The 25,804-nt window shown below is 48.1% G+C and overlaps 2 protein-coding genes across 9 annotated transcripts in view; one reads left to right on the top strand and one right to left on the bottom strand.

Annotated features, from left to right (window-relative positions):
• Positions 1 to 774: 774 nt before the first annotated feature.
• TEFM (transcription elongation factor, mitochondrial) lies at positions 775 to 5,907 on the bottom strand. The gene is made up of 4 exons (XM_084750459.1): positions 5,759 to 5,907; positions 4,371 to 4,831; positions 1,805 to 1,954; positions 775 to 1,370 (listed from the first exon to the last, which is right to left on the bottom strand). Exons 1-4 carry the CDS (start codon positions 5,799 to 5,801, stop codon positions 930 to 932), a joined length of 1,095 nt encoding a protein of 364 aa, XP_084606585.1. The 5' UTR covers positions 5,802 to 5,907; the 3' UTR covers positions 775 to 929.
• Positions 4,857 to 25,804, top strand: part of ADAP2 (ArfGAP with dual PH domains 2) — a 45,764-nt gene continuing 24,816 nt past the window's right edge. For 3 of the 8 annotated variants that reach the window (XM_084750451.1, XM_084750457.1, XM_084750458.1), the window contains exons 1-7: positions 6,851 to 7,009; positions 7,868 to 8,038; positions 8,126 to 8,237; positions 8,854 to 8,964; positions 17,182 to 17,356; positions 18,018 to 18,148; positions 20,102 to 20,193. In XM_084750451.1, coding sequence (XP_084606577.1) covers positions 17,263 to 17,356; positions 18,018 to 18,148; positions 20,102 to 20,193 — 317 coding nt within the window. In that variant the 5' untranslated portion in view covers positions 6,851 to 7,009; positions 7,868 to 8,038; positions 8,126 to 8,237; positions 8,854 to 8,964; positions 17,182 to 17,262. Of the gene's footprint in view, positions 5,726 to 5,921; positions 6,294 to 6,320; positions 6,471 to 6,850; positions 7,010 to 7,867; positions 8,039 to 8,125; positions 8,238 to 8,853; positions 8,965 to 17,181; positions 17,357 to 18,017; positions 18,149 to 20,101; positions 20,194 to 25,804 lie in introns of those variants that run through there. The other 5 variants (XM_084750453.1, XM_084750454.1, XM_084750455.1 and 2 more) reach the window with 5 other exon arrangements.

Consider the following 25,804-nt stretch of genomic DNA (forward strand, 5'->3'; position numbering starts at 1 on the left):
AACTCACAGTGATCCACCTGCCTCTGCCTCCAGAGTGCTTGAATTTAGGCGTGCGCCACCACTGCCTGGCTATGGCAGTATTTTCTAACTCTCTAGGAATCAGTCAAGACACAGACACCTGTTATATTTCAAAATAGCCTTAGCTAACCTGGGGCAGCGCAGATAGCAATCTTCTAAGTTACTTTCCCATGGTGGAACTGTAAGGGATACCTGCCCCAATCCCATGCAATCTGGTTCTAATAATTTCTATCAAGCCACCTCCCATCCATAATCCCAAATACTTGCTAATGTTCTTCATCTGGGCCAAGTCCTGCATCCAGGCCAGCCATGTGCTTCTCCTCCACCTAACCCATGGTGGCCTTCCTTCTTCCTCTCCTCCCTGGTCTCTCTTCTCCCAAGATTCTCTCCAGCTCTCCCAGCCTGGAAACCTTAGCCACACCCATCTCATTTGTCCACCAACATGCACCACCATTTGGGCTTCTGTTTGTTTTTTAAATGGTTACTTTTTATTTTTGTATTTATATGTGTGTTTCCTGTGTGTCTGTATAGGGGCAAAAAGAGGCCAAAAAAGACTGTCAGATCCCTTGGAACTGAAGTTACAGGCTATTGTGATCACCGGCAGCGGGGGCTAGAAACCAAACTGGGGTTCTCAAGAAAAGCAGCAAGTGCTAATGACTGAGACATCTCTCCATCCTGGTCCTTGCTTTTAAGTAGAGGTAACTTTTGGCTGTGGAGTGGCATCTTACTATTTAGCACTTAAACACAGAAGGCACGGAACTTCCTAGAATATTTATTGACTTGGTCTTGGCTCATATACACTATTTCACAACCAAAAGTCTGATTTTATAAACCTGAAAAACACTCAAATTGTTTTCTTCTCCACTAACATGAAGATGATTTAATAAATTAATGTAACACTAGAGAGTACATTAACGTTTGAGCTCCACGCCTTTGTCAAAGACTAACTCGTAAAAAGCAACGGCTTGTAATAAGGAGTCATACAGCTCTTCGATCCGATGTGAGTCCTTGAGAACCTTCTGTCTGTACTGCAGCACCTGCTCCTGTGGGAAGAACACCCGCGGCCCCTGCCGCGCAGCCTGAGTGAGGAACGTCTTCACGAGCTCCCTCCCGCTAGTCCTTGTGTCGCCAACCATCAGGTCGAAGTGCTTGCCCACGGCATTCCGGTTCATGCTCAGCACCCGGTGCTGGCCATCCTCAGCAAAAGTCTTGTTGAGTAAGGCATACAGCATGGCTTCCGTGATAAGAAAATGTAATAATATAGGAAACAGAGATGTGTTCTGAATGGAAAGTCCAGATTTTTCCAAAATGTAGAGATCTGCTTTAGGCATCTTTGAAATGACTGAAGAAATCTTTAAAAAAAAAAATCAGAAATTTTTTATGTTTCATGTTTGTCCTATTTCTGACAATTCTGAAATATGAGCTCCTTGGTCCTGACAGTCTCTTCATTTCTAAAATCTGTACTGACTTCAAGTGGAACAGAGCGTTGACTGGAATTTTTGCCGGTGGCAAGGTGCTGGCCAAAACTGTCACCAAGACAGCAACTCCTGCCCTTTTCACAGCTTGAAGCCATAGAGGCAAAACATATTTAAAGACAAGATTCCTAATTTTATAAATCAAGTATAATAAAGCTATATATACTAGTAGTAAAAAAGTACCCCAAACCCCAAAGACCCAGTTTCACAATTTTTTTTTACCCTTTGGAACTGCCAGACTAAACTGTACAAGGGACCATGTGGGAATCCACAGGACAGAAGTCAAGGAGCAGGGACCGCAACAGCCTTACCTCCTCCAGATAGAAGGACGTGGGGTACGTTCTGTTTGTTAATTTCCAACACTCCGCCTGCTGCCAGTCCAGCACCGTCAGCTTCCGGTCAAGGTGAGCCCACGCAATTCTTCGAGTACCAAAAACAATAGATACGATACTATTAACTGCCTAAAGGAAAAGGGCTGATTTGATTACAAGTGTAAATTATCTTACAGCTATAAAACCTACAAACTCCCTCTTTGTTTCTCATTCTGTTTCTGTCCCGAGGCTCCCCACCCGCCTTCCTTCTCTCCCCATCCTACAATAAACCTTAAACCTTTTTATTTTTATTTTATTTTATTTTATTTTAGTTTTTGCTCTTTTGAGACAGAGTCTCTCTGTGTAGCCTTGGTGTCCTGGACTCACTTTGTAGACCAGGCTGGTCTCGAACTTAGAGATCCACCTGCCTCTGCCTCCTAAGTACTGGGATTAAAGGTGTATGCCACCACCACCTGGCGGGATTTTTTAAATTTATTTTTTAAACCTACAAACTCAAAAAGTTAGGTCAATTAGCTCATTCTGTTTATTTAATCAATCAGTTTATGTGATCAAGTTTATTTACAAGGTGGGTACGCTGGCCTATCTTGAGAGGAAGAAAGATATTCCTCATACCCGTTCTACAAGTATTTTAAACCAAGCCGTTTGGGGGTATGGGGTTCAAGACAGGGTTTCTCTGTGGCTCTGTGGCTGTCCTGGAACTCTTCTGTGTGCCATCACCGCCCAGTTCCTTAATACTGTGTGTGTGTGTGTTCCTGTGTGTCCTGCCTTGCTAGACTGTGACCTCCCCAAGTTGCTTTTGGTCAAGGTGTTTTATCATAGCAACAGAAAGCAAAGTAAGACACCCTGTCTTAAAACAAACAAACTGAGCCGGGCATGGTGGCGCATGCCTTTAATCCCAGCACTTGGGAGGCAGAGGCAGGCGGATCGCTTTGAGTTCGAGGCCAGCCTGGTCTACAAAGTGAGTCTAGGACAGCCAAAGCTATCACAGAGAAACCTTGTCTCGAAAAACCAAAAAAAAAAATTAAAAAAAAAAAAACCAACAACAACAACAAACTGATTGGAGGGTAAAGGCAGTTACCACCCATCTGACAACCTTGGCTTGTAACCCACATGCGGGGTAGGAATCAGGTGACTCCACCCAGGTTGTCCTCTGACTTTCACTGTGAAAGGGACAAATAAAAATGCAATTAAATAAAATTTTACAAATCGCTGGCAGTAGTGGCAAATGCTTTTAATCCCAGCACTCTGGAGTCAGGAGCTACTGGATCTCTGTGAGTTCAAGGCTAGCCTGGTCTACAGAGGACATTCCAGGGCAGTCAAGACTACACAGAGAAACCCTGTCTTGAAAAACAAGAAGAGCTGGGCGTGATGGCACACGCCATTAATCCTAGCACTTAGGAGGCAGAGGCAGGCAGATTGTTGTGAGTTGGAGGCCAGCCTGGTCTACACAGCAAGTCCAGGACAGCCAGGGCTAACACAGAGAAACCCTGTCTCAAAAAACAAAACAAGAAAAAAGAAAAACAAGAAGGCTGGGCATGGTGGCGCCGCCTTTAATGTGAGCACTTGGGAGGCAGAGGCAGGCAGATCGTTGTGAATTTGAGGTCAGCCTGGTTTACAAAGCAAGTCTAGGACAGCCAAGTATGTATAGAGAAACCCTGTCTCGAAAAATAAAAAAAATAAAAATAGAAAGAAAAAAACAACAAAACCCAAACAAATCAAAAGACAGCAACAGCAGAGGAGGGCTGCCATCTGAAGTGCTCCTAGGCGCATTAGCACTGCACACATATGCACACACGAAACACCGTGCCAAGATGGTTTAGTGGGAAAAGCTGTTTTCCACCAAGCTGACAACTTGAGTTCAGTCCCTAGGACCCACATGAAATCAACTCAGATTATCCTCTGCCCTACCCCCCCCCACATGCATACATCAGTATTGTAGAGGTGTATGTGTGTAAACGTGTGTGCTACTGCATGCAACTCAACATAACTTTAAGTCCTGCTGGAAAGACTGCCAGAGAATCACTCCTTAGCTAACCCACATTTGCAAATTAACTTCCCAATGTACCCCAACATGGCTGCACATCTATGTAACAGTTCTCCTAAATAAGCTTTGCATGACATGCACACCCACTAATCGCAGCATTAGAGAGTCAGCGAACAAGTCTGAGGCCAGCCCAGATAAGAGTTCCAAGCTGGGCCGGGCGTGGTGGCGCACACCTGTAATCCCAGCACTCGGGAGGCAGAGGCAGGTGGATCTCTGTGAGTTCAAGGGCAGCCTAGTGTATGTACAAAGTGAGTCCAGGACATCCAAGCCTACACAGAGAAACCTTGTCTCCAAAAACAAAAAACAAAACATTTTTAACCCACTACTGGGAACAGTGCTTTGTTTTTTGTTTTTCAAGACAGGATTTCTCTGTATAGCTTTGACTGTCCTGGATTCCTTTTGTAGACTAGGCTGGCCTGGAACTCAGAGATCCAGGGCTGGGATTAAAGGCGTGCGCTGCCACGCCCGGCTGGGAAGGGTACTTTTCAGAGGAGAATGTACCTTAAGTCTCTCTCTCTCCACATCTGGTTTGATGAACTTCCTCAGCAGCCACTTTTCCTTTGACTTTTTCTTCCTTCCACCCTCTGGACAAAGAATGGAGTTACAAACTTGAACAGCAGTTTTATACTGGATCAAGGGCACGTCTATCAACCTCTCCAAACTCTGAAAGGGCCCAAACTTCTCTCTGTGTTCGACAATATTGACGGACTTTCTTCCTCGAAGCAATCTGAAGGCTTCCAGTTCTTCACTAGAAGCTGTGTTCAGAACATTCAAGATAGAAGCCTGCTGCTCTGCAGAGAAGAGCAGCTCCAGCGCACTCCCAGGCCCCTTGCCATCCGCAGCACAGACAGCAACGCTGGCAGCAATTTTCTCAGGGGCAGTGGATTTTCTCCGAGGGCAGATATTCCTTAGGACTGGAGGCAGGAATGAGTACTCTGGGACTGCGAACCATCTCCACCTCCCTAAAAGGAAGATTTAGACCATTTAAATTGGGATGCTCTCCTTTCTCTTGAGTGTTAATCCCCTAAGCTTGTGCAGTTGTACGGACGTGCACATAAACCACATTATCACAGAGAATTGTCTTCAAAAGAAGTGAAAGCTGCCCGTAGTTTGTGCACACGTTTAATTCCAGCACTGGGGAGGGAAAAGGAGGGGCATCTCTTGAGTTCAAGGAGAAGCCTAGTCTACAGAGGAAGTTCTGGGACGACCAGGGCTGTACAGTGAAGCCACGTCTCAAGGAAGAAGCTGGAGTTGCCTGGCATTGTAACCTCGTCTGTATAAGCTCAGCAACTGAGAGGCAGAGGCTGAGGATCAGATTCCAGGTAAGATCCCATAAGTTTGACACCAATCTGGAGCACGTGTGCCCTTGTCTCAATTTTCACTAGTTTCTCGTCTGAGGGAAAAGAAAATTAAATTGTACACATTTGTAATACATTAACTGGTGCTTATAACCTTAGCGCGGAAGATCAGGTCATCCTCAGTGTCATAGCGAGTTCCAAGCCAGATTGGACAACACGGAGCTTTGACTGGGGCGGGCGGGGGCTGGTGGTATTAACTAGGTGGTAGAGAGGGGTTATTTTGTTCTGGAAGGTTCTCGGTATTTTTTTTGTTTAATCAGGGCTGTGTACTTTGCCCTGTTGGATAACTTTGTAAAACAGTGTAAAGACATCGCGGGCAGCCAGAGGCAGGGAAGCTAATGTTGAGTGTCTGAATCCCCGGCCGGCAGCCTGGCCCGGGAAGGGGGCGCGCGCAGACCCGGGGCCAAAGAGGCGCATGAGCTCCATGGCTGGGCGACAGGGACGCCCCTCTGGTCACGGGACAGGAAAGAAACACTCCAGGTCACAGGCTAATGGCAGGTAGGCAATCAACCTCGTGCTCAGAAACCCTACCTCCGGCCTTGATGAGGCAAGCGAGGTTCGTCCTCCAAGCCATGGCCAGGCTCTCTCACGCTTGTCTTCCTCCGCCAACCTTCCTTCCGGTTTTGTGTGTTCCGGCTAAAAGTGATCCGCCGGGGCTGAGCAGAAGGGTTCCGGCGAGAAAGACGTCCGAGGCTCCTTCTCAGCTAGATGGCCCCGAGTTCCTAGTGATTGATGGCTGAGGGTCTCCTGAGAACCCGTGGGCGGGATCTCCAAGGCCGAAAGGAGTAGACCAGGTGTATTCCTGTTTTGGGTGGAGAGTTCTCTCCACACAGATACAGCCTGCAGCAGACAGTGGGGAGCTTGTACGCACACAGATAACCCTGGACTGAGTTGAGTGGAGAAACGAGGAGAGATGTGTGGGAAAAGGAAAGCAACGTAGCCGATCCTGCACCTTTGCCTATCTGAAAAGGATGGAGGGAGGCGAGTCCGGAGCCAAGTTGAATCTAGGAACGCGGAATGGAACCGCTGGAAAAGTCCGGGAGGTCGCTTGTTTTTTACATGCAAGGTCAGATCGGAGGGTGTTTCTAGAAAATATTGGTCATTTATAGCCAGTGTGAGGCTGGGCTGGAGAAGAGCCCCATGGCAAGAAGAGGAAAGTGATTATCTTGCCAAGCCAAGAGTGAACAGTGGGGAATGGAACCTGGGAAGTGGAAGAAGAGTGGAAAAGATTTTTTGCTAGAAGGTGGGGCAAGGACTTTATTCACTTTTTTTTTTAAGTAGTAAGGAAGAAGAGAAAGTAATGAGTTTTTGTTTAAAAAAATTATTTCATGTGTGTCATAGAGCTTCAGAAATGCACCATGGGAAACTTATTTTCTCTGTTCAGGAGTCTAGAAACCTGCAGTCAGGATTATCAGTAGGGTTGGTTCCTTCTGAGAACTCTGCAGGAAGTCTGTTGCAGGATCTCTCAGACCTTCAGGCGACGGTGTTCCTCAGCATACACATGTGTCACTCCGTCATCACTCGGCGTTCACAGGGACATCCTATAAGGACAGCAGTCAAGCTGGAATTACTTTCTTCCCCCTGAGACGGTTGTTCTGTGTAGCCCTGCCTGTCCTGAAATTCACTCTGTAGACCAGGCTGGTCTCAAACTCACATAGATCTCCCTGCCTCTGCCTCCTGCATGCTGAGATTAAAGCCATGTGCCACCATGGCAAAAGGTCTTGCCAGCCACCAGGCAGCCTGGTGACCCGAGTTTGATTCCTGGGATTCACATGTTAGCAGGTGAGAACCAAGTCCAGCAAATGTCATCAGACCACCTCACATACATAAGTGCGCAGCACAACCGTGAGTGAATTTAGAAACATAAAACTTCAGTAGGCACTGAAGAGATGTCGCAGGAGTGAAAAGGCAGCGCTGCTATCACAGAGGACCCGAGTTCTATTTCCGGCATCCGCAGCAGGCGTCTTTCAGCCAGCTGAAACTCTAACTTCCAGGGGTCTTCAGGCCCTCCTCAGACACCTGACTGACATCTGCATTCGTGAGCACCCCAACACACACACACATACACCACACATACACCACACACATACACACACATACACCACACACATACACACAATAGACATAATTTTAAAATAATTCTTTTTTTTGGTTTATTCAAGACAGGGTTTCTCTGTGTAGCCCTGGATGTCCTAGACTAACTTTGTAGACCAGGCTGGCCTCGAACTCACAGCAATCTGCCTGCCTCTGCCTCCCAAGTGCTGGGATTACAGGCGTGTGCCACCACGCCCAGCACAAATGAATTCTTAAAAGCAAATCTTTCTTTAAAAAAAAAAAAAAGCTTCCAATCCAGGAAGAAATGACTACCTTTTCACTCCAGAATTTACTCTGTTTCATGTGACTGAATTACGTCCTTCAAAAAAAGATATATTAAATTTTTAACGCCCAGCTGGGAGTTTCCCAGACAGGGAGAAACCCTGTCTCAAAAAACAAAAACAAACTATGTGTATATATAAAATATACATGTGTGTGTGTGTGTGTGTGTGTGTGTGTGTGTGTGTGTGTGTATAAAATCTTAACCCCCCAGTACCGCAGAATGCAACCTTATCTGGAAATAATGTCCCCTTTCCTGTCATTTAGTGGAAATAAGATGGCGGCCGGGGTGTGCATAGCTCTAGTCTAGCACATCATCGGAGGCTCTGGATTTAACCCCGCCTCCCCCCCCCCCCCTCCCCGCCAAGCACGGCACGATCAAAACAGCGAAGCTGCCAGGAGCCCTGGGACTCAGCCCCAGGCAGTCGGGAGGTTAAGGTGAGAGGAACCCTTGAGCCCAAATGTTCCCGGGACTCCAGGGCGGCAGTGTAAGATCCTATCTCAAAACACCTCCTCCTTCCAAAGTGAGATCACACTGGACTGGAGCAGCGGCCATTCCGGCATGACGGCTGTCCTTAGGAGATGTCCCAATGAACGCCTAGTGACGATGGAGTGACACATCTGTGTGTGGAAGAAGGTAAGGCCCTGAAGGTCGGAGCGAGGCATGCAACAGACTTCCTGCAGAGGCCTCAGAAGGAGCCAACCCCGCTGACACTCTGGTTGCAGGTTTCTCTAAACTCTTGACCTGTGAGAGAATAAACTTCCCATGATGCATTTCAGCAGCCCTGTGACCCACACATGAAGAGTCCTGGTGGTGCTTTTGAGAGGTGGTGCAGTTTAGCAAGACACAGCTTAGTGCTCGCTCGCTAGCTGCCAAAGTAGAGCGGTTCCTCTCTGGGCCTCAGCTTCCTCATTTGTAAGTTGCAGACTGTGGTACCCTGCCTCACAGTACTGCTGCTAACTGACAGGAGAAGCTGGAGGCACAGAGCACATTAGAGCACAGGCTCAGTGAATGCTGGTTCCCATCACAGCATCATCTGTTCTTCCGAACTAATGATTAATAGCCTTGAGAGGAAATGGCCTCATCGGAGTCTCCATTCAGAACTGTACTTTGACCAGAGACTGGAGGTGGCAGGGATAGAGACAGCTTGGTACCCATGATTCACTGCAATCCGGAACTAGGGTGTTCAAAGTGAAAGTGGCCCCTTCCTCCTGAAATCAAGTCCTTCTCATTTCCCTGTTTTTATTTCCAGATACATACCCTTGGGGAAAAAATTAATTTTGTTTGTAGAATATTAAAAATCAGTTCTCCATAGCCAGATACGGTGGTGCATCCCTGTAACCTTAAAGCTCAGGAGCTTAAGGTAAGAGAACCGTGAGGTCAGGGCCATGTCGGCCTAATGGTAAGACCCTGGCTGGCGGGGTGGGGGTGGGGGCCGGGGGTGGGGGTAGAGGGAGTAGCTTTTGTCTAACATGTGTGAGGCTCTGGATTCAGGTCCCAGCACTGCACAATCAGAAGAGTGAAAATGTCAAATGACCCAGTCCCAAGTCTAAGAAAAGGAAAACCAAACAGGGTTGGCAAGATGTCAAGGCACTAGCGGCTAATTCTGCCGACCTATGTCAGGTCCTTAGAGCCCATGTGGTAGACTTGACTCCTACAGGATATTCTGTGACCTCCACACATACACCACAGCACACAAATGCGTGTATGTGTGAATACATAAATAAATGTACTTAAAAAAAAAAACTAAACAAAAAATTCATGACGGCAGTATGCGGGCATTTTGTTGTGGTTGTTGTTTTATTTTTCAGGATAGGGTTTCTCTGTACTGCCCTGGCTGCCCTGGAACTTGCTCTGTGGGCCAGATCCTCCTATGTCCTGAGTACTGGGATTAAAATATGTTCCACCATTGCCCAGCATGAACATTTCCTTTTCTCCTCTTTCCTGCTTTCGTTTTTGTTTTCGTTTTTGGAGAGAGAGTTTCTTTGTGTAGCCATGGCTGTCCTAGACTTGCTTTGTAGACCAGCCTGGCCTCGAATTCCCAGAGATCCGCTTGCCTCTGCCTCCCTGAGTGCTGGGGTTAAAGGTGTGCGCCACTGCGCCCAGCCGAACATTTCTTAACACATGAAAGTATATAACTTGAAGACAAACTATACTGGGTTTCATTGGAGCTAAATGTCCACCCACTGGAGTGCACCATTGTGAGACGCCATGTGGCCTGGTCTACAAAGCGAGTCCAGGACAGCCAAGGCTACACAGAGAAACCCTGTCTCAAAAAAACCAAAAAAAGAAAAAAAAGAAAAAAGAAAAAAGAAAAAAGAGCAGCAGGTGGTCGTAACTACTGAACCACCTCTCTAGCCTACAAAATAAAATGAATCTTTAAAATATGATATATGCCAGGCGTGGTGGCGCACGCCTGTAATCCCAGCACTCGGGAAGCAGAGGCAGGCGGATTGCTGTTAGTTCGAGGCCAGCCTGGTCTACAAAGCGAGTCCAGGACAGCCAAGGCTACACAGAGAAACCCTGTCTCGAAAAACAAAATAAATAAATAAATAAATAAATAAAAATTAAAAAATAAAATAAAATATGCTATACATAAATTTGTTTTTTTAATTTTTAAGAGATGTAAAATGGTATGAAAACTATGGTTTGGGGCCGGAGAGATGGCTCAGAGGTTAAGGGCACTGCCTGCTCTTTTAGAGGTCCTGAGTTCAATTCCCAGCAACCACATGGTGGCTCACAACCATCTGTGATGTGATCTGATGCCCTCTTCTGCAGATAAAGCACTCATACGCAGTAATAAATAAAATAAATTTAAAAAGAGAACTATGGTTCAGACTGTACCAAATGGTATGTCCAAGGCCAGAAGGAAACTCACAGTAATGATGATGGTGATGAGTGTTTGCAGCAGGGCTAATGAGCACGGGCGCGAGGCTCAGCTGCCTGTCGCCTTTTTTGGAGGTCAGGTTCACAGGCTCAGCCTAACCGACTGGTGAAAACATGCCAAGGCAAACCGCATTCATGCTCCAGCTCCAGCACTGCACCCACCCAGGATGCTTAGTCATGTGACCTGGGGTAAAGCAATAACTGTTTCTGGGCTAGAGTTGCCTTGTTCACCAAACGGGACTAAAACTAGTCTCTGTTTGGGAGCTGTGACAAAGATAAAATGGAACCGTGTGCGTTTGAGGCCTGACACATTGTGTTCTATGGCCCATCAGTGGGAAGCATTTTTTTCTTTCACTTTTTTTTTTCCACAGTCCCTATAATTATAGTTCTTTTTGAACATTCTAAAGCTAGTGATTTTTTTTTTTTTCCGTTTTAAAAGAAGTCATGCTGTATTCCCTGGGGACCTCAGGCCTGTTCCTGGGAATGCACTGAAAGGCTCGCTTCCAGGCCTGCGTGGCTCATCTCTGAGACAGCACTGAGAGGCACTAAATGTTTGTGTCCTGAGGAGCCCTGGGAGTTTTGTTTACAGAGGACATTCTGTCCCAGGGTCGTGGCTTCTCCTTCCCTCCCGCAGCTGCTGTCTGCGCTGAGCACCCCGGAGAAGCTGCCTCAACCCACCCTCACGTTCTAGTCTCAGCCCTCAGCAATGGCCGGGGGCAGGACAGCCTCTGGCTCAGCCCTTTTCCCTTGGGAACAGCTTCTAATTTTTTGTTTTCTTTTCTTTTTTTTTTTTCTTTTCTCCTTTCCCCACTTTTCCTTTCCTTTTTTTAAAAAACATTTTAGGTTTATTTATGTGTGTGAGTGTTTTGCCTACATACATGTTATGTGCATCACATGTCCGTTTGCCTGGTGTCTGTGGAGATCAGAAGAGGGTGTCACACACATGGAGCTGGAGTTACAGGAAGTGACGACCTGGTGTGTGGGGGCTGGGAACCAAATCCAAGCCCCTCGAAAGAGCAGCAAGTGCTCTTAACCACTGAGCCATCTGACCAGCTGCCGCCGCCTCCTCCTCCTCTTCCTCCTCTTCATCTTCCTCTTGCCATCACTGCTATTCAACTATGTGCTAGGCAAATGCCAGTTTTATTTTTTTTAAACCTTTCTTTTTCTTTCTTTCTTTCTTTCGTTTTTCTCTTTTGTTTATTTTTTTGTTTTTCTTTTTCTTTTTCTTTTTTTTCCAAACAGAGTCTCTCTGTGTTAGCCTTGGCTGTTCTGGACTCGCTTTGTAGACCAGGCTGGCCTCGAACTCACAGCGATCCTCCCGAGTGCTGGGATTAAAGGCGTCGGCCACCACGCCCAGCTGTTTTTTGTTTTTCAAAGCAAGGTTTCTCTGTGCGGCCTTGGCTGTCCTGGAACTCACTCTATTGACCAGGTTGACTTGAACTCACAGAGACCCTCCCTCCTCTGCTTCCCCAGTGCTGGGATTACGGGTGTGTGCCACCACTGCCTGACTTACTTTTTCTTTCTTTCTTTTTTTTTTTAAGATTAATTTTTGTCCTAGGCTTGTTAGGACCACAGTCACAGCATAGATGCTCAACTGTGTCTGTCACAACAGAGTAAAGGGCAAATGGCTATTTCTGTGCCCAGGGTTCAGAAGCCAGTGGGTGCTAAGAGTAGTTGACAGCCCGACATCTTGGGGAACTATGATGAGGTGGCACTGAGTTTGACTTTAATGCTGTTGGCTGGACCCCCATGTCAGAGACCTCAAGGGACTCACCAAAGGTTGCAAGCTCAGCATTTTAGCAAGATGAAACTTTGGCGTTAGAGGGCTCGGGAAACTGAGGTTTCTGGGAGCAGGGGGGTACATCCAGCGAGGCCAGGAAAATACAAGAACTATCAATATGTTTTTATATTCCAGATCCAGAAGCCAGGAAGGATAAGGCTCAGCTCTTGGCCATGTAGCTGGTCAGGACAAGTGCAGATACAATTTAAGGCCATGGGACTCAGGGGTGGCCTCTGTCACCTCACCCGGAACCTGCTGAACCACCCAGATGGGCGGTGGACAGCTCCACGTTTCTCATCCTGGTAGCCCACCTCCTAAATTATGAGCCACATTTGGGTTGACTTGGGTTTCACTGTTCTTCCGAGATCAGTGAAGTGGGGTCTATGGGAGTGTCATTCGGGGTTGAGGGCCCGCTTAGAGCTGAGATTTAACATTCCCGTCCACCCACCTGCACAGGGCCTCAGAAGTGACAACTCCGTAGGAGGGGGCAACTGCTCAAGGCCTCAGAAGTGAAAATTATGTAGGAGGAGGCAACTGACTGTAGGTGCTATGACACAGACTTGTTAATTCTTTAAAAAAAAAAAAAAGATTTATTTTAGGGTAGGACAGATAGCTCAGAAGTGATGAGTGCTTTCAATTCTTGCAGAAGACGTGTTAGGTTCCCAGCACCTACAGAGGCTCACAGCTACCTTTAACTACCTCCAAGGCACCTGGTGCCTTTGGAGTCTCCAGGCATCTGCACTCACATACACATAACCACCCACAAACACATACACGTATTTTAAAAATAAATCATTTAGAATGGTATACATAAAAATAATATAAGGCTTTATAAATGATGCAGTTTACTTTTGTTTACATATATGCAAATAAAATATGTATGTGTGATGAAGAAAAGAGTGTCAGATCTTCTGTGGGTGGAGTTACAGGTTCTTGTGAGCTGCCATCACGGATGCTGGGAACCCTGACTGGGTCCTCTGCAAGAACCGCAAATGCCCTAAACCACTGAGCCATATCTCCAGCCCCTCTTTTTTACATTTTATTTTGAAACAAGGTTCTGCTTGGGCTGGTTTTGGAACTCACTGTGTAGTAAATCAGGCATGCCTCAATCTCTCTCTCTCTCTCTCTCTCTCTCTCTCTCTCTCTCTCTCTTTTCCTGAGACAGGGTTTCTCTGTGCAGTCCTGGCTGTCCTAGACTCACTTTGTGGACTAGGCTGGCCTCAAACTCAAAGGCATCCACCTACCTCTGCCCCCCTAGTGTTAGGATTAAAGGCGTGCGCCACCACGCCCAACAAAATTTTGTTTTTCTACACAAATTGGAGCATTCTATATGTGTTATTAATTGGAAAAGGGATTCTCTAAGCATTGTAGAGTGCATTTATTTTCTATAATACAATGTACTTACTAATAATTTTCATGTGTATTTAGCCCTGAGGGTTGGCCGTCATAGGTGAGGTAAGTGATCTGCTACTGAGCTCCATATCTCCATCCTCTTCTTTTTGTTTTTTGTTTGTTTGTTTTTTGTTTTTCGATACAGGGTCTCTCTGTGTAGCCTTGGCTGTCCTGGAGTAGCTTTGTAGACCAAGCTGGCCTCGAACTCAATCCATCCTCTTTTCATTTTGAGGCAAAGTCTTCTAGGTTGCCCAGACTGGTCTTGCTTTTCAGCCAGACCTAAACAAGCTATCCCTCTGCATACTGGGATTAAAGGTGAGTGCCATCACTGCCCGGCTTCAGTGTCTGGAGAAGCTGTGATGAAAGGATGTCTACTGCCGGGCTTGGTGGCGCACGCCTTTAATCCCAGTGTTGGGAAGACAGAGGCAGATGGATCTCTGTGAGTTCGAGGCTAGCCTGGTTTACAAAGTGAGTCCAGGACAGCCAAAGCTACACAGAGAAACTCAGTCTTGGAAAACCAAAAAAAAAAAAAAAAAAAAAAAAAAAAAAAAAAAAAAGCTACTACAGAGAAACCCTGCCTCAAAAAAACAAAGAAACCAAAAAAGAAAGAAAGAAAGAAAAGGGCTGGAGAGATGGCTCAGAGGTTAAGAACACTGGCTGCTCTTCCAAAGGTCCTGAGTTCAATTCCCAGCAACCACATGGTGCCTCACAGCCATCTATAATGAGATCTGGTGCCCTCTTCTGGCCTGCAGGTGTACACTGTATACATAATAAATATATATATCTTAAAAAAAACAAACCCTCAGGTTATAAGATGAACACAGCAGGGTGGTGATTTGTGTGTGTCTGTGTGTGTTGGTGGTGGTGAGTGTGTGCATCATGGGTAGTTTACTAAGATTATTTGTTTTTAAATTATGTGTGGGTCTTCTGTATGTCTGTTTATTGTGAACATAATTGCAGGTGCCCAAAGAGGACAGAAGAGGGCATCAGATCCCTGACACGTGGGTGGTGGGAATTGAACCTGGATCCTCTGGAAGGGCAGCCAGTGCTCTAACCACTGAGCTGCCTCTCCAGCCTGGATGTGATAATCATTACACAGTGTACTGGATCATCACTTTGCATGTTATACATATATATATATATATATATATATATATATATATATATATATATATGAAAGGGTAAGGAGCTGGGTTACAGCTCGGTGCTTACCTAGCATGCACAAAGCCATAGGTCCAATGCCCTAACCAAAAAGAAATTCAAAAATCCAGGAGGAGAAAAAAGAGGGTTTATTTCATGAATAACTGTGACAAGAAATCTTGGCTGTAGGCGCCTGTTGCCCACACCATTTAACCACAAGACCTTGGGTAACAGCTCCTGTGAGGCTTAGCCGTCAGCCTCTTGTGTGAAATGACAAGATGCCTGCTGCTCACTGAGGGACATCCTGAAACGCAAAGGCATCGATCATCGATCCATCATTGATTTTTGGAGCTTGGTTGGCTAAGTGCCCAGCCAGTGGTCCTTACCTCCTACCCTCAACAAAGAAGGAGGGGGCAGGAAACCTGCCGCAAAGTCCCAGCAGACCGTCAACTTCTCCTTCCTTGGGATGGCTGCAAGTCCACCTTAAGCCTTTGCTAGGTTTAAAACAAAAAACCTCCAAAAATAAGGGAAGGAAGAGAAATCCAAGAGGGCATTTCAGTTAGGAACTCCTCTCAGAACTGTCTGAGGCTGTATTTCCTTATGAGGCTTTGGGGAGAGGCCAGTTAGGAATCAAGATGCTCCAGGAGACTAAGAAAGTCTGGTCCTCCAAATGGTCCAGCTTTGCCAAGTGGACCCTCCCTTTCCCCTCCCCCCTGCTACCCTTCCTCCCTCTTCCTTCATACTTTACATTTCTGTCTTTCCCATCTTCCTCCTGGGAGACTTGTTTCTCTCTTTTATTCAGTGCGGCGGAAGTGAATCATCTCTGGGTTTGTTTTGTTTTGTTTTGTTTTCCAAGACAGGGTTTCTCTGTGTAGCATTGGCTGTCCTGGACTCGCTTTGTAGACCAGGCTGGCCTCGAGCTCCCAGCGATCCACCTGCCTCTGCCTCACAAGGGCTGAGATTAGAGGCGTGCGCCACCATTGCTCAGCATCAGATGGCATTCTTAAGGAATCACAACTGGGCCAGATCCAGTGTTGGAGACTGGAAATCATGGAGTGTAGTGGATTGTAAACATGTTTTTGGTTTGATCCCAAGTGTGGGATGTGATACAGACTTGTGTAAGGGGGTGTGTTTTGTTTTGTTTTGTTTTGTTTTGTTTTGTTTTGTTTTTTGCTGAAAACAGACTTGTGAGAGAACAGGTGATGTTTGTCCACTGGAAGAGGAACCGCCTCTTCCAAGGCCATGGTCTTTGCCAATGATAAACATCCTAGTATGGACTCAGAGAGGTGACACACACAAACACACACACACACATATTTATTTATTTATTTATTTATTTATTTATTTATTTATTTATTTATATACCCAAAACAAGAGGCGGGGCTTTTTGGTTCAAGACTCTCCTAGAGAAAACCGCTTCAGCGAACACTTCGAGGCTCCGTGTTCCAGCTACTCTGCTCTGGGCTCTGGCTGTTGCTCCGGGTTCCAGCGGCTGCGGTTGCAGTCACCTCTGGTGAATTGCTGGTTTGCTGTTTAACTGGTCTGTTGGAATCCTGCCGATTACGCCAGTGGAATCGCTCCAAAAAACTGAGTCTAAAAAAAAAAAAAAAAAAAAGTCTATTCCTTCTGTTCCTATTAACCTCTTTTCTCTGCTATCTAGGATAAAGAACCCCAAATAAGGTTTTTTAAAAGTTCAAAGCCTACAATGGAGAGTGTTTTGAAAAGGAGCATTTGCTTCTAGCCCTGTAGAAGAACACTCTAACACAAATTAGAGCATGCTCAACCTTTCCAAGGAGCCCTGAAGTGCAGACGCGAACAAATGTCTGTTTACCACATGTGGTGCACCAACGATAGACCAAATAAATTGCACCTGAGTCTAGCTTGAAGCTGAGTTTATTAAGGGTACTTACGGAGCACAGCGAGAGTCAAAAGAGGCAGCATCGCCGAAACTCCCACCCAGCGTGCTGCTTAGCTTGGTGTCCCTGCTCAGCTTGCAAGCAGCTCCAGCAAAGGGTCTTTTCACCCTAACCCTGTGAGTTTTACACTTTTCTGAACTCCCTGAGTCCCTCCAGCGCGGAATGTTTCAATGCTGAGGAAGTAGCTACGCTACCCTTATATAACTCTTTTTCAGATGTGGAAACTGAAACCTAGAGAGACTGAATAAACCATTATCACCCACTTAGTTAGCAAGTAGCCAGGCAGGATTAGATCTGTCCCTCCCTGCAGGCGGTGGAGCTGAACGCTATGCCTTGAGGGCGGGGCATATTGCTTAGGGGCGTGGTCTAAGACCTAGAGGCGGGGCCTGCTCTCTCAGGGGCTGGCCCAGCTGCAGAAGTGGCTCTGAGGCTTGGTGGGGGATCTAAATCCTTCTCCCGCGGCCAGGCAAACGCAGGAACATGGGCGTCCAGGAACGGGAAGCGCGGAGGTGACGGGGCTGACTCCGCTGGGACCTCTTGGACGGCCATGGGCGACCGCGAACGCAACAAGAAGAGGCTGCTGGAGTTGCTACAGGCTACGGGCACCGGCAACTCGCACTGCGCCGACTGCGGAGCTGCCGGTAAGGGCGCGACGTGCGGGGCAGGTGCAGCCAGGTCTCCTGGCCCGCCAGCCCCTTCCCTAGGAACCCATCTGCGCGCGACCCAGGCTCACTCCTCACCCGGGATCCCAGTCATCCTCCCTGGAGAGTTTCCGGCAGCCCCGACGGTCCTCCTTCTCCCTGTTCCCGGAGCCCGGGACCTCCTTCCTCGCTCCGCACCAGCTGTAGTTCATGCCCTTGGGTTCCTTTCACTCTCCCACCCCGCACCCTACCACCCAGTACCCGGCTCTGGACATCATCTCCGACCCCTGGCCTTTCCCGCGCTCTGGGACGCTGAGGTCCTCACCTTAGGTGCCTCCATGTCCCCGTCCTCCCCGGCCCCCACCGCGACCCTCAGGCGGCGCGTTGACCCTAAGGGTGCTGATGTGGCTGCCTCGTTCGTTCGCCCGGCTCTTCTCGGTTCCCCCTTCCGAGGTCTTCTGAGTGTCGCCACAGGGTGGGCTAAGCACGATTCATGCTGTCATCTCAGTTGTCCAAGGTCGGGGACCAAACGAGAAACGATTCCCAGCATGGGCAGAGCTGGCCTCCGACCCAGAATCCAAACTGTCCGGTCCAGCCTGTCCCTGTAGCCTAGTTCTGTCCTAGTCCCACTCAGCGGAGATCCTGCCCTTCTACCCCGCAGATCCTGATTGGGCCTCTTACAAGCTGGGGATTTTCATCTGTCTCAATTGCTCTGGCGTCCACCGCAACTTCCCAGACATCAGCAAAGTTAAATCCGTGAGACTGGACTTCTGGGACGACAGTATGGTGGAGGTAGACTGGCAAGCATGCGTGGATTCTTGGAATTGGGCGTGGGGAGATGGGACACAGGTGTACCTCCTGTTCCACAGAGGAGGAAAATGCAGGCCAGAAGGGTGCTATGAATAACGAGAGGGAACACAGACTAGTAGATGGTAGCTTAGACTCGGAGTTCAAATCCCAGCCAATCACTTGTTCCCCTTACAAGGTGAGGGCTTGAGTAATCCCTCTCTCTCTCTCTCTCCCTCCCTCTCTCTCTCCCTCCCTCCCTCCCTCCTTCCCTCTCTCTCTCTCTCTCTCTCTCTCTCTCTCTCTCTCTCTCTCTCTCTCTCTCTCTCTCTCTCTCTCTCTCTGTGTGTGTGTGTGTGCCTGAGTGTAGGCATGTGCGTATGTCACATACGCTCAGGAGCCCAGAGAGGTCAAAAGAAGGCATCAGATAGATGCCCTGGAATTGAAGTGACAAAAAAACGGTGAACTGCCACGGTGGCACTGGGGGCTGAACCCAGGTCTTCTGAGAGAGCAATAGGTGCTCTTAATTACTGCACCATCTCTCCAGCCCTTGGCCTAGTTCCTTAATCTTAGCTACAGATCCTGTCTCCACGGCCCTGTTATGGCCACTCAGCCGTCCTCTCACTGGCCGCTGTTGGAATAAAACATAGGTTCAGCCCAGACACAAAGTGAATGAACAGTTGCTGTCATCATTTGTAGGAGCCAGACACTGAGGAAGAGAAACAACTACTTCATAGCCTAAGTTCCTTCCGACCTCCTAGCCCACTCAGCTTTCCTGCCCAGTTAGTATGGAGGAACCCTCAGCCTGGGTGGTGAAGCCATTGTGGCCAGAAGAAACTTAAGAAAGCAGACAGGTCAGCACCACGTTGGTGAATGGAGAGGCTCAGGGGCCACTGGGGAAGCAGGTAACATCGCTGAGCACCTCCATTCTGTGGCAGGATCTGGGCTGGACGTTTTACTGTTCAGTCCACACGGGTGTAACTGTAGCCCTACTGTGCGTTCTTGGTGGAAAGAGCGCACTGACAAGACAAAGTGGCCATCCATTCAAGGCTTGCGTTCTGTGCGGGGAAAGTCAGGTACTCTGCCAATCGGCCCGTACACCCACAGGGCTTGCCTTCTAACTCCCCGTTATTTCCTCATTGGGACAGTGAGATCCCCAAAGCCACTCACGCTCTGCTGGGGTTCACAGGCAATATGAGTCTCTGACATAGCTCCCCCGCTCCCCCGCAGGGAGTGTTCACTGCTCTTACCTTTGGTATGTCACTGCTCACTGGCACCTCAGCATTATCACTGGACAGAATGCCTATCATGAGTCTCAGGTGACATGCGTATCCTATGGGGCCGGTAGCCATTTTCATTTCCCAGATGTCCCAGTCCATCCCCTGTAGACTTTCAGGGCCTTCAGGAGGCTTGGCTGTCTGTGGAAAGAGTGAAAGGAAAAAACACGAGCTTTGGTGGTCCGGCAGAGCTGGGTTCATTGCACCACTCTGTGTTAAGTAGCTGTGTTGCCTTAGGAAGCTACCGGATGTCTCAGAGCCCTCGTGTCCTCTTCAAAAACAGAATGGTAGCGTTGAAATGGTTGAGAAGGCCCAGTAAACTAGACTGTCAAGGACATGTCTATAAAAGGCATGGTTATCAGTCCCCCACAGAATGGCAAACCAGGCCTTTCCATGCCCGGCGAGAAGCCTGCTTAGAGGCAGCTTCTCCTGGCTCTGCCTCCGTGGAAACCACAGGCTATTAGTTATTTATCCTTTGTCTCTACATAGCCCTGACTGTCCTGGAACTCACTGGGCAGAACAGGCTGATCTCAGACTCTCAGAGGTCCACCTGCCTCTGCTGGGATTAAAGGCCTGTGTGAGGCACCATGCCCAGCAACCACAGTCTTCTGGGTCGACCGTGGTTTCGCTTCAAGCTCATGTTCAAGTTCTACAGTTACGCCAATGTGCTCTTGTCTTACAGTTCATGACCCACAATGGGAACCTCAGTGTGAAAGCCAAGTTTGAAGCCAGAGTCCCAGCTTTCTACTACGTCCCTCAGGCCAACGACTGCCTGTAAGTGAGTGGTTCCAAAGGGTCTGGGGAGGGGTTTGTCCTGCCCTTCTCTGTCCCTGGTACTTTTGTCTGAGGTGAGTTCTCCTGAGTCCTGGCTGCATGACTGTTTCAGGGATGGAGTTGGTATGGCCACCGAGGGTGCATAGGAACCCTGGTTTAAAGCAGATGTGGTGGCAGAAGCCTGTAATCCCAACATTCGGGAGGCAGAGTTTTAGGCCAGACTGGTCTACAAAGTTAAGTCCAGGACAGCTAGTCAGGACAACCAGAGCCCTGGCTTGTGTCTTGAAAAATAAAAACAACAACAACAAAGAGGGTATGATCAGGAATTCACGGTTAGCTTCAGCCACACACTGAGTCACACATCAGAAGTGAGCATGGCGAGGTGGGGGGGGACTGGAGAGATGGCTCAGTGGTTAAGAGTGCTGCCAGCCTTTCCAAAGGTCAGTTCAATTCCCAGCAACCACATGGTGGCTCACAACCATCTATAATGGGATCTGATGCCCCCTTCTGGCATGCAGGTATACATGCAGGCAGAACACTGTATACATAATAAATAAATAAATAAATTAATTAATTAAAAAAAAAGAAGAAGAAGAATTGAGCATGGGCTGCCTAGGACTCCACCTCAAACAAAACAAGAGCCGTTAATATTTGCGGAGCTTTCCAAGTGTGCCAAGCTCTGTGCTAAACGCTGTGTGTTACTGTCAAGCATTCCCAGCAACCCTGCAAGTATGATTGCTACCCTCGGACTCAGGGACAGAGCCCAATGGATGTGAAGGGCCCTTAGGAAAAGCCCAGTATAGTAGGAGGGTTATACAGGTGAGGTGAACCACAGAGTCTAGTGACCCCAATCCTCTGCAAAGCTGACTCCCTGAGCCTGGGCCTCCTTCCCGGGCCCTCGGCCTCACAAGGACAGTGTCCTGTGTATTCGGGAAAAGGGATCCCGAGGTAGGCACAGTCTCATGCAGGCATGGCTGGAAAAGTTGTATTTGAACCACTGAGTCTCAGCAGGATGCTTTCAGGCCTTGCACAAATACATCGGTTCTGTGGTTTTGCAGTTAAGTGATGCCATGTGGAGTGGCAGGGAAGGACGTCTTTACATGCAGAAGGCTTCAGGTTTCCCCTCCTCCCAACTCTATCACTACCCAGCTATAAGAAGGTGGCCCAGCCACCGTGAATGTCCCTCTGCATGTAGCCCAAGTTCCTCTTCAACAGCAGAGACAAGAACATGCCTTATAACATGACGTAGATAGATCAAATGATGTCATTTGAGTCCTCCTATGTCGTACAGCATGGTGCTTTTAATGCTTTTGGGGGAGCGGTGTTCTTTTTTTGGTTTTCAAAACGGGTCTCTCTGTGTAGCCTTGGCTGTCCTGGACTCCCTTTGTAGGCCAGTCTGGCTTCGAACTCACAGCGATCTGCCCACCTCTGCCTCCCGAGTGCTGGGATTACAGGCATGTGTCACCACGCCTGGTTCTTTTGAGACGGGGGTTTCTCTGTGTAGCCTTGACTGTCCTGGACTCACTTTGTGGACCAGCCTTGAACTCATAGAGACCCGCCTGCCTCTGTCTCTTGTGTGCTAGGATTACAGGCGTGAATCACCTTGGCCAGCTTAATGCATTTCCTTTTTTTTTTTTTTTTTTTAAGATTTATTTATTTATTAAGTATAAGGGCATCAGATCACATTACAGGTGGTTGTGAGCCATCATGTGGTTGCTGGGAACTGAACTCAGGACCTTTGGAAGAACAGCCAGTGCTCTTAACTGCTGAGCCATCTCTCCAGCCCGCTTAATGCATTTTTTTTAAAGATTTATTTATTTATGTATTTATTTTGAATACAGTGTTCTGCCTTCACACCAGAAGAGGGCACCAGGTCTCATTATAGATGGCTGTGAGCCACCATGTGGTTGCTGGGAACTGAACTCAGGACCTTTGGAAGAACAGCCAGTGCTCTTAACCGCTGAGCCATCTCTCCAGCCCGCTTAATGCATTTCTTTTTCTTTCTTTTTTTTTTTTAAGATTTATTTATTTATGTATTTATTTTGAATACAGTGTTCTGCCTACACACCAGAAGAGGGCACCAGGTCTCATTATAGATGGCTGTGAGCCACCATGTGGTTGCTGGGAATTGAACTCAGGACCTTTGGAAGAGCAGGCAGTGCTCTTAAACCTCTGAGCCATCTCTCCAGCCCCCTTAATGCATTTCTTAGAGTCAGTTTTACAGTGATACCAGGTCCCTCACCCCTCTGAGGGTTATGGTGGACACCACTTGAAAGAGCCTAGCCCATCTTGCCCTGTTGCCACCATTCAGCCTTTGCCCCAAGTCCCTGGCCAGCATCTCTTACACAGGCTGTCTACCCTGCCCCTCCAACATTGCTATCACGACTGCTACAATATCTGTGCATTTCAATCCCCAGTGACTGAGGCTGGTGGCTGCTTCCCTCCGGTTCCAAAACTGTCGCATTCTCAGCCTCTGGGACCGGAACAGGAGTCCTCAGGCTCCGGTCTCCCCCCTAGTGCTGATCCTACGGCCCGGGATTCCTATCTCCACGTTGGGCCTGGTGCTGCCCTCACTGTCCCGTGGGGAAGGCTGTGCCTTGGGAAGGTATTAGGGTTGCATAGTGAAGGTCAAGACCAGGGCCTGTACATAGGAGGCCAGCACTCTACCTCTGAGCTACACCTCAAACCTAGGAAGAACTCTTAATTGTAAGGGACATAATGCCAAAGTAAGATGGCTCAGGCACCAGGAGATTTTGTGGGTTCCGAATATCAGACACGTGGAAGGACAGGTGTGAAGCCACTCTCAAGAAGGATGATGCCAAACCAGGTTGATGGTGCACACCTGTGATCCTGGCATTCGGGAGGCCAGGGAGGCTGAGGCCTCAGTAGCTGGGGTTTGAGACAAGCCTGGCCTGCAGGGTAGTGAGGCTCTGTTTCAAAACAGTAACAGCAAAGGCCTGTACGACGGCCCAGTGGCTGAAGGCACCTGCCATTAAGCCTGAGGACCTGGGTCCAGTCCTGAGATCTGCAGGAAGGAGAGAGCTGGTTCCCACAAGTTGTCCTCAGACTTCCACACATGCACTGTGGAGTGAGCAGTTACACACACATACATGTGCACACAAAATATATAAATAAATATATTTTTTATTTTTGGGTTTTTTATTTTTTATTTTTTCTAAGACAGGGTTTCTTTGTGTGGCCTTGGCTGTCTTGGACTTGTTTTGTAGACCAGGCTGGCCTCGAACTCACAGATCTGCCTGCCTCTGCCTCCCAAGTGCTGGGATTAAAGGCGTGCACCACCACCGCCAGGCTCTATTTTTGGTGTTTTGAGACTGAGTTTCTCTGTATAGCCCTGGCTGTCTTGGAACTACCTCTGTAGACCAGGCTGGCCTCAAACTCAGAGATCCACCTGCCTCTGTCTCCCCCAGTGTGGGATTATAAACGTGTACCACTATGCCCTACATAAATGTATTTTTTTGGCTTTGGTTTTTGGTTTTGTTTGTTTGTTTGTTCGAGACAGGGTTTCTCTGTGTATCCTTGGCTGTCTTGGACTCACTTTGTAGACCAGGCTGTCCTTGAACTCACAGCAATCCGGCTGCCTCTGCCTCAGTGTTTTTTGTTTTTTGTTTGCTTTTGGTTTTTTGGGTTTTTTGAGACAGCATCTCTCTGTGTTAGCCTTGGCTGTCCTGGACTGGCTTTGTAGACTAGGCAGGCCTTGAATGCACAGCGATCCGCCTGCCTCTGCCTCCTGAGTGCTGGGATTAAAGGCGTATGCCACCACACCTGGCCCAATGTATTTTGTTTTTGTTTTTGTTTGTTTTCATTTTTGTTTTTTGAGACAGGGTCTCTCTGTGTAGCCTTGGCTGTCCGGGACTCACTTTGTAGACCAGGCTGTCCTCGAACTCACAGCGATCCGCCTGCCTCTGCCTCCTGAGTGCTGGGATTACAGGCATGCGCCACCAGGCCTTGTTTTTTTATGTTTTTCGAGACAGGGTTTTTCTGTGTACCATCCCTGACTGTCCTGGACTCGCTTTGTAGGCCAGGCAGGCCTTGAACTCAGAGATCCACCTGCCTCTGCCTCCCAAGTGCTGGGGTTAAAGGCACGTGCCACCATGCCCTGCTAAATGTTTTTGTTTGGTTTTGTTTTTTATTTTTTATTTTTTTTTATTTTTTTATTTTTTGGTTTTTCGAGACAGGGTCTCTCTGTGTGGCCTTGGCCGTCCTGGACTCACTTTGTAGACCAGGTTGGCCTCGAACTCACAGCGATCCGCCTGCCTCTGCCTCCCGAGTGCTGGGATTAAAGGCGTGCGCCACCACGCCCGGGATTGGTTTTGTTTTTTAAAGCGGAAACAAAAGGGAAGAGGAAGAGGAGAATCATAATACCAGGAGTTCAAACATGACCAAGGAAGAGGAGAAGGTGTGATGCAAGGGCCACACCAGGGTCCCAGTGGGACCAGGTCTTTCATACGCTCATGGCTCTTGTCCATCCATCTTTCTCTCAACCAGACTTCCGTATGCAGCTGGCAGCAGACCCACCTGCAGGTTCATGCTGCACTCGCTGTCCAGCACGACACAGATGGGGCTCCCAGTCAGGCTCTACCTTTGGGTTCCTTTGACCCCTACAGCCCCGGGCAACCCAGAGCTCCAGGTGACCTGTTTGGGCCAGATGTATAGCTCTAGGTCACTCCTGTGCCCGGGCCATTCAGTCATCTGACCTTTGGAACATGTACCTGGAAAAGATAAGGACCGAACAATGGAAATGAGTTTGCTCTCAGCCACATAGTTTTACTGCAGCCAAGAAGAATGTTAGGTTGAGTATAGCATTAAGAAGCTACAATGAGCCGGGCGGTGGTGGCACACGCCTTTAATCCCAGCCCTCGGGAGGCAGAGGCAGGTGGATCGTTGTGAGTTCGAGGCCAACCTGGTCTACAAAGGGAGTCTAGGACAGCCAGGGCTACACAGAGAAACCCTGTCTTGAAAAAAAAAAAAAAAGAAAAAAGAAAGAAAGAAAGAAAAGGAAAAACTACTGTGAGCCTAGTATTGTGAAGCACACCTCATCTAACTAGCTAGGATGCAGAAGCAGGCAGGTCTGTCTCTGTGAGTTTATAGCCATAGTAAGACACTGTCAAAAACAAAAACAAAAAATCCCTCAAGGCCGGGCGTGGTGGCGCACGCCTTTAATTCTAGCACTCGGGAGGCGGATCGCTGTGAGTTCGAGGCCAGCCTGGTCTACAAAGTGATTCCAGGACAGCCAAGGCTACACAGAGAAACCCTGTCTCAAAAAACAAACAAACAAAAAAAATCCCTCAAACCCTTACTACCTGCTAAGTATGCTACTGGGTTCCTTACACCCAACTGCCCACCTCAACAGCACTAGGGAAGGCAGTTCTATTACTGGCTCATCTCCCAAATTTAGTAGTTTGGTCTGGCAATGTAGCATAGTTGGTAGAGTGCTTGCTTGCTTAAAGCCCTGGGTTCGATCCCCAGCGCTGCATAAAACTGGATCTGCTAGTATACATCTGTAACTGTCGCACTTGGTAGAGAGGTAGAAGCAGGAAGGTCATGAGTTCAAAGTCATTCTCCGCCACTTTGGACATGGGGTCAGCCTGGG

The sequence above is a fragment of the Acomys minous genome (assembly GCF_964271855.1).
Source record: "Acomys minous genome assembly, chromosome: 12".
Lineage (NCBI taxonomy): Eukaryota > Metazoa > Chordata > Mammalia > Rodentia > Muridae > Acomys > Acomys minous.